The sequence below is a fragment of the Diadema setosum genome, chromosome 5 (genome assembly GCF_964275005.1).
Source record: "Diadema setosum chromosome 5, eeDiaSeto1, whole genome shotgun sequence".
Classification (NCBI taxonomy): domain Eukaryota; kingdom Metazoa; phylum Echinodermata; class Echinoidea; order Diadematoida; family Diadematidae; genus Diadema; species Diadema setosum.
In genome coordinates, this window is record NC_092689.1 from 12583668 (window position 1) to 12597423 (window position 13756).

General features: G+C 40.6%; 1 protein-coding gene across 1 annotated transcript in view; it reads right to left on the bottom strand.

Annotated features, from left to right (window-relative positions):
* Positions 1 to 9262: 9262 nt before the first annotated feature.
* Positions 9263 to 13756, bottom strand: part of LOC140228524 (uncharacterized) — a 456303-nt gene continuing 451809 nt past the window's right edge. Inside the window, exons 12-13 of the mRNA XM_072308758.1 lie at positions 10209 to 10324; positions 9263 to 9386 (exon numbers count right to left, since the gene is read on the bottom strand). Of these exons, the coding sequence (XP_072164859.1) occupies positions 9263 to 9386; positions 10209 to 10324 (240 nt within the window). The remainder of the gene's footprint in view (positions 9387 to 10208; positions 10325 to 13756) is intronic.

Below are 13756 nucleotides of genomic sequence, written 5' to 3' on the forward strand. Positions count from 1 at the left end.
GAATGTCTGCCCTTGGTAACAGAGGAGGGCTTGAAAAGGGGTACAGCAGCTTCAGAGCTTTTTTTTTTTTTTTTAAACCATGAATGTATTTAGGACAGCAATACTTCATCATTTGTGTGGAAATCTTGTTGAGTGGCACAAGGGCAAATTCATTTCAGATAAAAGCATGCATTTCAGGACGGTCATTGTTCTAGCGTTCCTCTTTTTTCCCCAGCAGTTTGTAACCTCTTCCTCTCAAAACAAAATATTTCAGAGTATAGACCACCAAAAAGTGCACTGTACAGTTACAATTCTAGGGCTTGTAATGACATTGAAGACAGTTTCTATATTTAGACTGACATCTCTCAAAAAAACATGTACGAAAACAAAATAATGTTGGTAACAGTCTTGTTTCACACAAGCTAGGTCACTAGAATTTTTTTTTTTCCAAGGAAGTTACATGGAAACATGATACTAATTTTTGTCTCAAGTGAAAAATGGTAAACATTTGTTTAACAAAGGATAAATGTTCTATGTACACAGTAGGAAAAGCATTCCCTTAGAATGCTTCTACTGCTCGAGCACGCTATCACCAGATACAGATGTGGAGTTAAATCAAGGAATGTACACTGGAATGATCAGAAGCGACAACTTTCCTAAGCAGGAAATGAAGAGGACTCTAAGTAAGCATCCATTGATCCTCACATTTTATTCCTTTTATGTGGGACTGTGGAAGTGATATAGCTGCTTTTGTGTGGGCAGGGGAGAGATATTACGAGAAAATGAATCTCAACTTGGGGACAACTTGTGTGTGCTACAATCTCTGAACAAAAAATGTCAAGGGGGAGTCGGTAGGTCTACCCTCGGGAGCTCCACTGAGCATCCGGGGCAAAATTTGGGGAGAGTTTTCCCCCCGAAAGCTGGAAAATTTCTGCTCTGAATTACACTTATTCAGTCAACACACTAACCAGGGGGGAAATCAATACTGCTGCACAGTGTCTCTGATGCTCTTGCTCTCATGTTAAAGGTTAAAATATTTGTTTGCAGGGGGGGTACAGGACGAGGAGAACCAGTTCATCGAGAGAGGAAAAGGAAAAAGAAAATCCGTCAGATATTCCCACCTTTGACTCCCATGGATATCCTATCTTGTTTGATGGGGCATCCAGGCCCACGGAAAAGAGAAATATTGATTCTGTGCTGACGGGCCTGTGTGCTAAATCAAGCATCTCTTTTTCCTATCTTTCTCTCCTGTCCAACTCCCACCACCCCACCCCCTACCCTTTCCCCCATCCCCACCCCCACCCAACCTGAAATCAAACACGAAATCACATCCTGAAATCTACCACTGCAGCCGCAATAATTATGCTTGGTGGACAAGCCAATATATAGCATGGTCTGTCGATGTACTGTCGAATTATATGATCACAACATGACCACAGAAATGACAGACAGGGCCGGAACAGCTTTGTGCATTTGATATGATGTTTTTGTTGGAAATTTTATCAATGCACCTGATTTGTTTTGTCCTTTGCTTGCCTAAATGGTAGTGTTTTCAGTGCTTCAATAAGTCAGAAAAAAACTTGCATTTTTCTGCTTCATTAAGTATATGGCTTCCATCACCAGTGTGCTTACAGTTATTGATGAAGCCAACTCTCTTGTAAAAAAAAAAAAAAGTCTGAATAAAATGAACAGTGTTAGATGTCTATCAATCTTTATTTGTTCTCCAACCTCTGCCACATAGCAAATTTTGTCTGCATCTGCATAATTTCACAACAGTAGTTTATTTTGACTACAAAATGGAAACCTTTTGAAATTGATTTGTCTGAGATGATCAATCTGCCACACTGATAGTGCAAACACAGAAAAGTTATGCCTCATTGCATGGATGTGGTGGCCATGTTTGGCTTTAGCTGTTATACATCTGCATTCTATAGGGATGTTTCAATAATGTAAGAATTCTATCTATCTCATTATGGCTGTCAAAGTTTACCAAGATGAGAACACATAATTTCAGCATGTACATCATCAACACATAAGTACACACGCAGTGATTACAATCTGATTGTTTTTCTGCTGCAGAACTTGACGCAATGGCGAGAGGGGCACTCTGCAATGAGAGAACGATATCATCAGTACATACCTCTCTCTCATCCCGAATCTAGCACCCAGAGTTAATGATTCAGCAAAGAATTGGAAAAACAAGATAATCCCATGAAGGCTAGGGATGCCTCAATGTCTGTTTACTCTGGGGTTGCCACGGTGATTAATTGCTTGTCACCTGGCAACCTGCAAGGATGGACAGTGGATTAATTATGAAGCATTTAGTGACTAATCCGAGGGTAAATTAAAACAGTGGAGTGCGGACATCAAATGGCATCATTCTTCCATTTGCCTGCTTCCTTTCCCCAATAGCCTGCCTATCTATCTATCCTTCTGTCTATCTATCACTTCCCTCATGTGCTCCTCCCCTTCCTTTGTTTTGATTATTTTTCACTCCAATTCAGCGTGTCATCAGCAAAACTTGATGAAAAATCTGCCTTTATTGCTGGTAGCAGGGGGAACGTGTAACTGTAAATCTGTTCACAAACACTCATCTACGATGTACAACATAATCAGATACTTTGCTTTCTATCACGTGGATGGATTGATGGAGAGATGGGGGAGAGGAAGAAGAAGAGATGATGGTGGAGGAGGAGGAGGAGGAGGAAAAAGAGGGCCAATCCCTCCCTGTAAGACTGCACTTTGTTGCATAACATTTGTTTGGCCTCATCCAATATTGACTTCAGTGATAACACTATGTGATGGGAAGGATTATACCATTGGTGATAATCACAATCTTTGTCTCTTCCATTTCACTTCTCACCAATGTGTAATTAATCCACTCCAAGCGCAAACAATCTATGTCTTCATATCTGCATGCAGTATATTCTACGCATTAGCTTTCCACTGCCCGAATCAGAGAGAAAGTGATAACAATTTGGGACAAGAAAACTTGTATGCCTATACATCAACCCACTGAATTTTTGATTCTTATCAAAATTTAATTCCAAACCAGACCAGATGCTTTCCATGACTAGTTCTTTTATCCCTTCCCCATCAGATGCAATGCAAAGGAATGCAAATTAATGGCTGCATTTATGCAAGTACTCACGTGGGCTACAATAAAGAAGACAACAAAAGGAAAAAGTGAACATTGTCATATCTCTAACAATTTTGGTGTACTAGTACATGTACTTTAGTTCCTCTGTTCAGAGTGGTGTGTTGTGATGAAACAGTTCTGTACTATAGCATTGCTGGCAATCCATTTATCAATCAATAGATAAATCAATCTATCAATCCATCAATCCATCAATCAATCAATCAATCAATCAATCAATCAATCAATCAATCAATCAATCAATCAATCAATCAATCAATCAATCAATCAATCAATCAATCAATCAATCCATACACACATACATAAATACATATATACAAGTATACACACATTGGCACTATTGAGGAAATGAATATAAGCTCAAGCAAAGGCCACCTCTTATTTCATGTCTTATAAGATGCAAGCAGTTTAGAACAGAGATGCAATTCCAGAATCGGGCAAAACTTGATTAAAAGTGCCTCTGGGCCATGTACCATAGGCCTACTGGTCAAACGCGATTTGAGAAACCTGATCCAAGTTTGCTCTTGCACTTGCAAAAGTTTACTTGATTAGAATAGATGTTGTTGCTAAGAACGCGTGTGACGAACAAGATCTTTTGTAGATCTGAAACTTCTATACCTTTCACCCACCCCCACCCCCATGCTGTAGGAACCTGTCACCCAAATCCAAACGGAGTCCCACGGGGAGTGCTCTGATACAGTAAACTCCAAGCTTTCCATAATTAATCTCTCTCAACAGAGCGCTCTATAAATGATGGAGTCTAGGAATAAAAGGTGATGAAGAAGAAATACAAGAGGGAGCTACAGTTGTACTGCATTCTTTTGGCAAATTGCCAGCACAATTTTAGTGTAAATGTTAGCTGCTTGTATGCATGTTTGCTTACGTGTGTGTTTAATCTTGAAGTAGTTTTCTTTGATATGTTGAATTTCCCTCCATTTTTGCTCCCCCTATGGCTTTGGCTTGTGAATACTGTGTGGCTACAGTTTCAGGCAACAAAACTTCCACTTTTAGTGTTAACAGCTTCTCCTTCTTTTAGCTCTGCGGAAAAAAGTTGATAGTGATAGAAGAGCAGTGAGGTCTACTTCGAAGCATACTATTTCTTAATAAGGCTGCTGCTGATTTCCTGGAATAGAGTTAATCTACAACATGGAAGACTGTTTCTTCTTCATGATGAATACAATAAGGGTGCATGTGAAATGTGTGTTTTTCTTTCAGGGGGGGGGGGGGTTGACAATCTGAAGCTGGAGGAAAGGGAGAGAGGTGAAATGCAAAGACGCAGAGAAAAAAAAAATCAATTTGCATCCCACTTGGAAAGCAGCATGCATGCAAACCAAAACCTGGAATTGATCTCGGCCCAAAATAGCAACTACTTGCAAGTTTAATGCCTGTCGGCATTCATTTATTTCCCTTCTCTTTCCCTTCCTCTACGTTTTTTACCCCCCTTTTATATCATTACGATAAAGATGCCTCTTTTTATGGTCTTATTGCCTGCAACCTTCTTGGAAAAGTAATCACATACACCCACTTAATGTTCCCCTTTTCCTTCTGTAACCTCAACTTCCAATGATATCGTTATGGAATCAGTCTTATTTAAGGAAGCCAGCATAGGGAGACGGGCTCTTCTTCTAACAAACATATACAGTTGAACCTCTCGTATCCGGACAAGTCGGGACCGGGGCTCATCCGGATAAGGGATTTGGCCGGATACGGGAGACTCAATGCTTTATACATGTACATATACATACACATGTACTGATGTAGCCCATTGTAGTACCACATGTAGTAATGTGTATACTGCAACCTTTTCATTGTTACATTTGGGGATGTTTCGGGATGTTGAAATGTCTGAAGGTAACCAATTTGGAAGGAAATTTGATGCAATGTATGTTAATCATATTGGAAGTAATATGTAATTCATGTGTGTTTGGGTAGGAGTTCTCAAGGAGTTGTGGGAATCCCCCTTTCTTCCCGTAATTATTTAAAAAAAATCACGGCGAGATTGCGTCCGGATAATAGAGAGATCCGGATAAAGGGAGGCCGGTTAATAGAGGTTCAACTGTACCTGTTTTATTTTGTTTGTTTGTTTGTTTTGTTTCTTATGAGGCTTCCCACCGATGCATTATCTCTGCCAGGGTATCACTGTCGTATCGCTGCACCAATTTTGCCGGCGCAGGGCATCTCCTTGCATCAGTGAGGCTGAGATTACCACAAAGAGGATTATGCCTGGGAAAACACTGAAACCTGAACCTTGGGATGAAGTAAAATTTGTGTGTGTTGTAAAGGGGATGCCCTCATAATACTCACACTAAAATCTAATCAATATGCAAGTGTTCGAGTGAAAAGCTTTTCGGCTCTTGAGAGATAGTTCCAGCAAGGTAAGTCAACATTACAAGCATTGATAATTTTCTACTCCACACTTGGCAAATCTACTTTGGAAATGAAGACGACTCAAATAATTAGGAGTCACATGAGTCAACTGAAAAAACAAAACAAAAAACAAAAACAGAAGGTTCAATTAAACATGTGTCATTCTTCCAAAGTTTAACAAAACTTAGGTGGTTTTAGTCAGTCAATGCATCAGTAGTTCCATCATTAAAACTATCTTCTCCACCATCATCCATCTCTATCTCATCTCATTAATAATTGTTACTACTATCTTCAATCATCATCATCAGCATCATCATCATCGTTATCAACATCATCATCAACATCATCATTATCATCGTTATCAACATCATCAACGTCATCATCATCACCACCACAACTATCGTCATCATCGTCATCATCACCATCATCACCACCATCACCACCATCATCGCCATTATCACCATCATCACCATCATCCTCATCATCATCCTCATCATCATCATCCTCATCCTCCTCATCATCATCAATCATCATCATCATCATCATCATCGTTATCATCATCATCATCATCATCATCATCCTCATCATCATCATCATCATCATCGTTATCATCATCCTCATCATCATCATCATCATCATCGTTATCATCATCATCATCATCATCATCGTTAACATCATGTGCACCGTTGCTATCCTGTTCCCCCTCTTCACAGCTCTCGAGCTCTTCAACCTGTCTCACCACCGATGAAGATCTTGACAAACAATATTGCAGACTCTCCCTCATTCTGAGTGTACTCCTTCCCACCTCAAGGTATCACTTCTCCAGGCATATCTGATCCTCATCCCGAGCACCAAGACCAAGGCCATCCTCTCAGGCTACTCACAAATAGCCACAGGCAACGAAGCTGTCATAATGTCACAAGGACCAAGTACTAATTGACCTTCAAGAAAATAGGCTTTTTTCCCACAAGTGCTCTCTTAAGCCTTCCCACACACCCTCCAGCAGACTGCGCTATGACTATGAAAATGAATTACCGCTGATCACATTGATGACAAGGCATTTTGATGCACGTAACACAGCAATAAAACATGATGAAAAAAAATCTTTAAAATCAAATGTTGGAATGTATATGTACATTATATTTACACTACAGAGCAATAAAATATAATGAAAAAAAAAATCTTTAACATCAATTGTTGGAATGTATATGTACATTATATTTATCTCTCTATATCTGCTTATCTGTTACAGATGGAGTAAGGAGGTATTATTTCAGATCACAGAAGTAAAAACATAAATATAATGCATGAATTTATGAGCACAAACATTCTATACCACTTTCAACAGAGATTGAATGTGTAATTTGCATACATTTCTTAAATCCTTGATGATAAACTTGGTTTAATTCACACTCATAATTCTCAATGGAAAAAACAAAAATTCATATTTACAAAGAAGATTATTTACATATTTTATTAACATATTTTACACAAGAAAGAAGAAGTGCAAATATTAATAAAAAAATGACCTGGAAGCAGTAGATACAATGCTTAATGTTTTTCTATAGAGAAATGCATAAAACAACTGGCCTGAACTGTTACCTGACACATTTGCTTCAATGCAATGATGCCATGAATGTATTATTCAAGTCTAACCCACTTATTGGCGGGTGAGCATTAATGCAGGTCCTGGCTGGCAAATGATATAGTTTATACTTAACCACGCTAGAAATGTAGATCTAGTCGAGGACTATTCCTCTTAAATGTCACTGGCTTAATTCAGACTTTCAATTCAAGCTAGGACTGACTGTGTGGAGCAGGGTGGAGGGGATCTTAACCCGTTGAGGACGGTTTGATTTTGCCGCAACGTGCATTTCCCAGAGACGCTTGCCCAAGTATACTCGGGACTCGTCCTCAACGGGTTAGAGTCTGTTCTGTGCACAAGAGAAATTGGAACACTTCTCTCTTACAGCCAGAAAATTTGATACAGCACGTGACTAATTGGAGGGAATCCGCCAGACACTGAGAGAAAAAGAGAAAAATAGATTCCAAACTTCTTATAGAGCCGTCTCTTCTAGATCTCGACCCTTAAAGAAGTCATTTCTATCCCGATGATCCGCCCCGGCCCGATCGACTTACCGATGAATTAACATGAGCCATTCGGGCGCGCTAATGTAAACACGGAAAGCGGTCTCCTCGGTTACCGAAAACCGGAGGTTGGGGGGGGGGGGAATGGGACGGGACACACCAGGGCCGTGGCATAATTTTCAGTAGATGAATTTCAATTTTGCAGTGCTTCCCCGGATGAATGCATGCTCGAGCTACGTCTGGAATTCCTTTTGACACCCACTTCCAATCATCTCAGAAATGCTGCTGCATTAGCCTTCGATTGCCATCCAACTATCTCTTTACAGGTGCAGGCAAGTGGGGCAAAGTATTAATTCTACTACATAATGCTACGCCTTGAGCAGAGGCTAAGAGTCTGCACAAAGTTTATCATGGGGATTCACAACATTATAACCCAACACATCACAAATGTGCATTCATTCAGAGTGGAATTCTGTGTGAGTTTTAAATAGTTTTCTTCAGATTTTGAAGCGCTAACAGCAAGAACCACTGCCTTTTCTGATCTATGGAGAGATCAAAGTAACAGCATAGACAACACTTGGGAAAGAAGAGAAGAGGAAAAGAAGAGAAGAGGAAAAGAGAGATAGAGATAGATGGAGGGAGAGAGGGAGACAGAGAAAGTGAAACAGAGATGGGGAAAAATGAAGAAAGGAATTCACTGATACCAGTCTCCATAGCAACAAGTCTCAGATGAATCCAAACTTTGTTTGGCTCCGTGAATTTCACTCTGGGGAGTATCTTATGCAATTCTAAATGTGTCAATCTAATAAACAGCAACAACTTATAAAATGACAAATAACTCCAAATTACTGAAAAAAAGTGCCAGAAATGCCCAGTCAAGACAAACTGCTCATGTTATGATGAAGATATTACGTGAATTGAATACCATGGTGAAAAAAAAAACCCCAATTAGGGCCACTAATGTGGCCCATCATAAATGAATTACACGATCATATTGCAGCAGTTTGACAGGACTGGCGTCACATTTTGGCACTTGTCAGGGCTTTTTGTCATCTTTCAAACTGCCTGGGAAGACTAGAAATTGTTTTACAAGCAAAAATTTGACTTGATGTGATTATTCTATGAACAATACTACTTGCTACAAAAATGGCTAAAAAAAGAGAGAAAAGAAGCAGATGTAAGCTTCCAAATAGTTATAAATTCTGTTAAGACTTCTCTCATAGACAAAGGCATATACATCTTCATTGTAAGTATTTCCTTTGATAAGTTTTTTTAACTAAAAGACTCTTGCCAGCAGCATTTTCAGAGCTCTCACAATCTGACAATTCTTTTGGATTGAATTGTGTAGATTCATATTTTTATATTTTCCCTTCTGTTCAAGCATTTGCTGATGTGATTTCATAAAAAAAAGTAAGTAGAAAGGAAGAATGAGACAATCGAAAAAGAATAATTTAAAACAAATTGTGGCAGATATCCCTTGTATCACCTTGGTATGCTGAAAGGTTGCTACTGCAAAAAAAAAAAAAAAAAAAAAAAACACCCCAAAACAACAAGAACAACAAGAACAACAACAACACAACAACACAACAACAACAGCAACAACACCACAAAAACTACAGAAAGGCAAATGCAAACCCGCATGCAATCCTGAAAACTCCTGTTCATGAGAGACTACTCGACAACTTCTTCGATCCGAACCAAATCAGTTGGCTGCCACAGGTCCCTGGAAGCCAATCTGTCTCCGGAAACATTGTGTCTGGTGTTACCACCCCTGGGTGGTAGGAGACCAGATTGGCTGGGGGTAAGAAGGGGTGCGGGGAGGGACCGGTAGTCTTGATGCCTTCCAGCAGGGGTTCCCCTGTCTCCATCTAACACCACATATCATCTCCTCCTCCTAAACCACCCTCCTATATTTTGACGTGGATCATTGCATTATGTCAAATGATTTTAAATTGATGAACAGGTTGACCATTTCCAATTTGATCCAACAATCACATGCAGTGTGCAGACATATGCTGGCTTCTGTTTTGTTTTGTTTTGTTGTTTTTATTACTGGAATCAAATTTCAGGTTAATTAACTTTGAACTTTAGGAAAATGCAATAAACCTGAGTTGGGTTGCGGTACCTGGTTTACTGCCTTGTGGCGAAGGAGCAGCACATACAAAACTGGACCAAAAGGAACAGAAACATTACTCAAACATTATTCTTCACTATAAACGAGATCAATTAGTCACCCTGAAACTGCGAGTTGATGTAGAATGTATCTGAGTCACAGGAGAGGAAGGAGGCGGTTGCCATGGAAACAGTCAAGGACACAGTGCATCACTTAGTTAATGTATAACAGGGTGTTTTATCATTTTCTCAAGTGGGCTTCAGAAGCTGCCCATCACTCTTAATCCAAAGGCACACCATCTTAAACCCTGCTTCATCCTGCGGCTAGGCTCCTCAGGGTCTAACTACTCTCTTCAGAGAACTAGCATCCGTGTTTCCTCTCTTGTCTTCCTCTTTCTTTCTTTCTTTTTTTTTGAGACTGAGGTGGCTGGAAAAAATAGAATGTTCATGGGGTTGATTGATTATGGAAGGAAATTTGCAAGTTTGCCCAAGAAATGATGTTTGCTTTGGCAAGCCCTCCCTGTAGCCAGCCGTGGCGCACCCGCCTCGTGCGCTGCTGAAAGTCAATTCTTCATTCATACGGAGAAAGACACGGGCCTTCCAAGATGGCTTGCGCATGCCCTGTTTAGAGTGGAGAGCTACACAGAGATTGGGGTGATCTCAGCCCAAAGAATTGGAACAATTGCCTTCCCTACCCCCGGGCCCAAGAATACTCCTTCACTGAAATGGCAACAGAGCCAGGAGCTTGTGGTAAAGAATATTCATGAGAAAAATGGGGTGCAAAATGCAAATTGTACAATTTGTAAGTTAGCGTTGAAAATATAACAACAAAGTTTCATCAATCAAACATATCTTCAGTAACGGAGAGAGATGTAAAAGTTGTCCATTCAGATAAACCTGTCATGGAAAACACAAAACAAAACAAACATTCACTTTTTTTTAAATCTATTAAAAGTCATTTTCAGAAGGAGAAAAAAAGCCATCAACAAAGATGTGTATGACTGAAATCTGTGGAAAGCGGACTAGGGGAATAGTAACTACGAGAATGGTAAGGTTGTGGATGGAGTTATGAGCTGAAGAAATAGATAAATTGTGATTGATATTGCTATTCTTGGGTGCGATGGCACAGATTGGTCATAAATCAGCCAAACTGCCCTCTTTATGATCCCATTTGAATTTGAAACTCCTAGGTGGATGAGGGGGGGGGGGAACAAAAAAGTGGTCATAAAACACACTTTCCCATCATCAGTCAGAATAAAACTCGTAGGAGGATGGCTGCATGTTCCTCTTCCCCTCTTCCTACTCCGTCTCTCTCTCTCTCTGGTGTCAGAGAGAAGAGACTATTAGGACAGGAGGAAACACCCCTCTGCCCACAGGCCCCTGTGGTGCCAATTTGGGGAGGTATTGGGCGGGTGGGAGAGGGAAGAGGTGAAGTTAATAACATTGTTTCTCTAGCGGCATTGCACAGTGGTGAGTGAACTCTCATTCCCACCCCCCCCCCCCATCCCCCTCTATCTCTGGCTCATTGGTATGTGATGTCATCCGGGGCATTGCACTCTGTTCGTCAATATCTGAGAGATCATGGATGACATTTTCAGAAGTCACATGACTGCGGATGGCAAGCATGATTTGTCTAAAGCCATATTCACACATACAATTCTTTTTTTTAATGTATACGGTAGCAAATGTATAACATGAAAACTAGTAATTTCATACATTTCTTCTGGTGTAATTTTAAGCAATGCTGAGACAAGAAAAATACAGTTGATGAATGAAGTTTCATTTTGACTGAACAGGTAGAAGAATATAACACAAGGTTGTCTTTTACTCACATTGTCGAGGGCGTTATACGGCATTGGACATGACCGGTACTTGAGCCTTCGATCCCAGGAGCTGGAGTGATAATAATGTGGGTTCCGCTTGTAATACGCCATTTCAATCTCGTCCGAATCACGGAGAATGCTGAAGCAAGGCTAAAGCCACCCGGCAGCAGCTTATCATCCGGCAGCGAGAGTTAGAATCCGGTTTGGTAAGAGGAGCAAGAGCGGGATGAACTCTTCGATATTTGGCTGGAAATCCAACAGCCCCTCAATTGTCGATGGTTAACGGTAATGACACAGTTAACACAAATTGCAGTTGGAGTGACGTAAAGATGTCTTCTGCGGTCTCCCCCTGATGAAGTGCTTCATCCACGCAAATTCTTCAACATTTATGAGCCGAGGGTTTGGTGGGTATCAATTCAATGGATCATTATCTGAGTGACGACTAGAGGAAGGAAATAACATCTTCAGCATCCTTAGGGGTGGAGACATGAAGATGAAAGAAATAGCGGCTGCTCAGGAGACATTTTTCACCCAAGTTACAGTCCATGAAACATCTAGATGGATCGTATCATGGTTTCCATGGAATCCTGAAAGCATCTATTAAGTTCATATCAACCCAAAATGCAAGTATATATCCATCATTATGATAAATTCCAAACTTATACCAGAAGGTAGTTGCAACTTTTGCCATATCACAAATATAGACATCATCCATGGGATAAAGTTGATCCTCTCTCCAGTTTATGAATTCATCTCCAGGAGAAAAGAAACAAAAATAATGAAGAATATTGATGCTGAGAAACTGCAGCAAATCTGTAAAGTTTGCAGTGACTCCAAATAAGGATAGGTACTGGCTGCAAGGAAGAAAGTCAGCTAAAGAAATTCAGAATGCAATGTTGAGGTATATGAAGGAGCTTGGCAATTATGGCAGTGTTTTCCGAACCCTGCAAATAATACTTCCGCAATGTTTCAAAAACCCAAAGCACAGCGTAAAGACAATATTCTCGCTGCCAAATTTGCATTCTACTCCAAGAGAAGGGAGAGAAGTCAAAGAAAAATATCTAGGCTGAGGAACTGTAACAAAACAAGGGCAATGTACGATGCCAAGGAAACAGGCTGACAGATTCACAACACATCACTGGAGTACGGAAGGGTTCTGCTATCTCTCCATTGGTGGGGGGGGGGGGGCTGGGGGAGGTGGTGGTGTTTATACACCTCTTCAATCAGCATCAATGTCTAATATTACCTATTGAGACTCTGCTTCGCTGGCAAACACTAATTTTCTAGATGCGCAAGTGTTGTTGAAACTTAACTGGCAAGATGTTCTTCTCCCTACACTGGTGGGCCCGCGACTCCAGACTGCCTTTGTAATGCGTGACCGACAGTGTAAAGAAAAACCAGCGCCTTGCGGGGAGAGTGGAAGATCAACTACAATGTCCGCTGGATCGCTGCGCTTCCGGAATGGCTATTCGATGAAACACGGCCAAATGCACTGGAGAAGGGTTTTGAAAAGGAAGCGTAATGCATATGCACCGAGGAATTGGGAGTTTGTCAAATCTGGCAAGTGTCGCATGAATTTGAGCTTGTTACAAACAAATGCATGATTGCCTCTTCTTTTTTTCTTTATCAAACTGATTAAAAACTGCTTGCTTGTCTCTTACACCTGTCTGTGAACCACTTGCTTTTGGAAGCAAGGGCATTTTGAGAGGGTTGATTTTCAATGCAGGTCAGGGGTCAAATCGACTCGGCAATTCACGAAAGGCAGGCTCATCTCTAAGGGAGGTTGCCAGCATCTTGTCCAGCTCTTAGCTTCCATCCCTGCCTGCATCTTTCCTCTTTCGCTTCACCTCGTGTGCATCATTTATCAAGCCATTGCACGGGCTGGTCGGCTCCCCCGTTTTTGGAATATGAGGGGAGCGTATCCGACAAAATGCGATGAGTGATTGACAATAAAATTCACTCTGACAATGCTTTTTAGATGTTAGCTCCATCTTCTTCTTAAACACTTACAGGCAGAGTTTTCCCTAGGAATAGATTACGCTTTGTAACAACAAAAAAAGCCGTAGAATGAAAGTAACAAATCAGTGAATTATTGAACCAGAAACGAAAATGCATGAAATTCAAAATGCTTATCAGACTTCATCCTATGAAACTCCCCATTGCCACTAGCGACAATTCCCCATGTTGCACGATGGAAGTATATGGCTAACACAGTATTCAGCTTTATTCC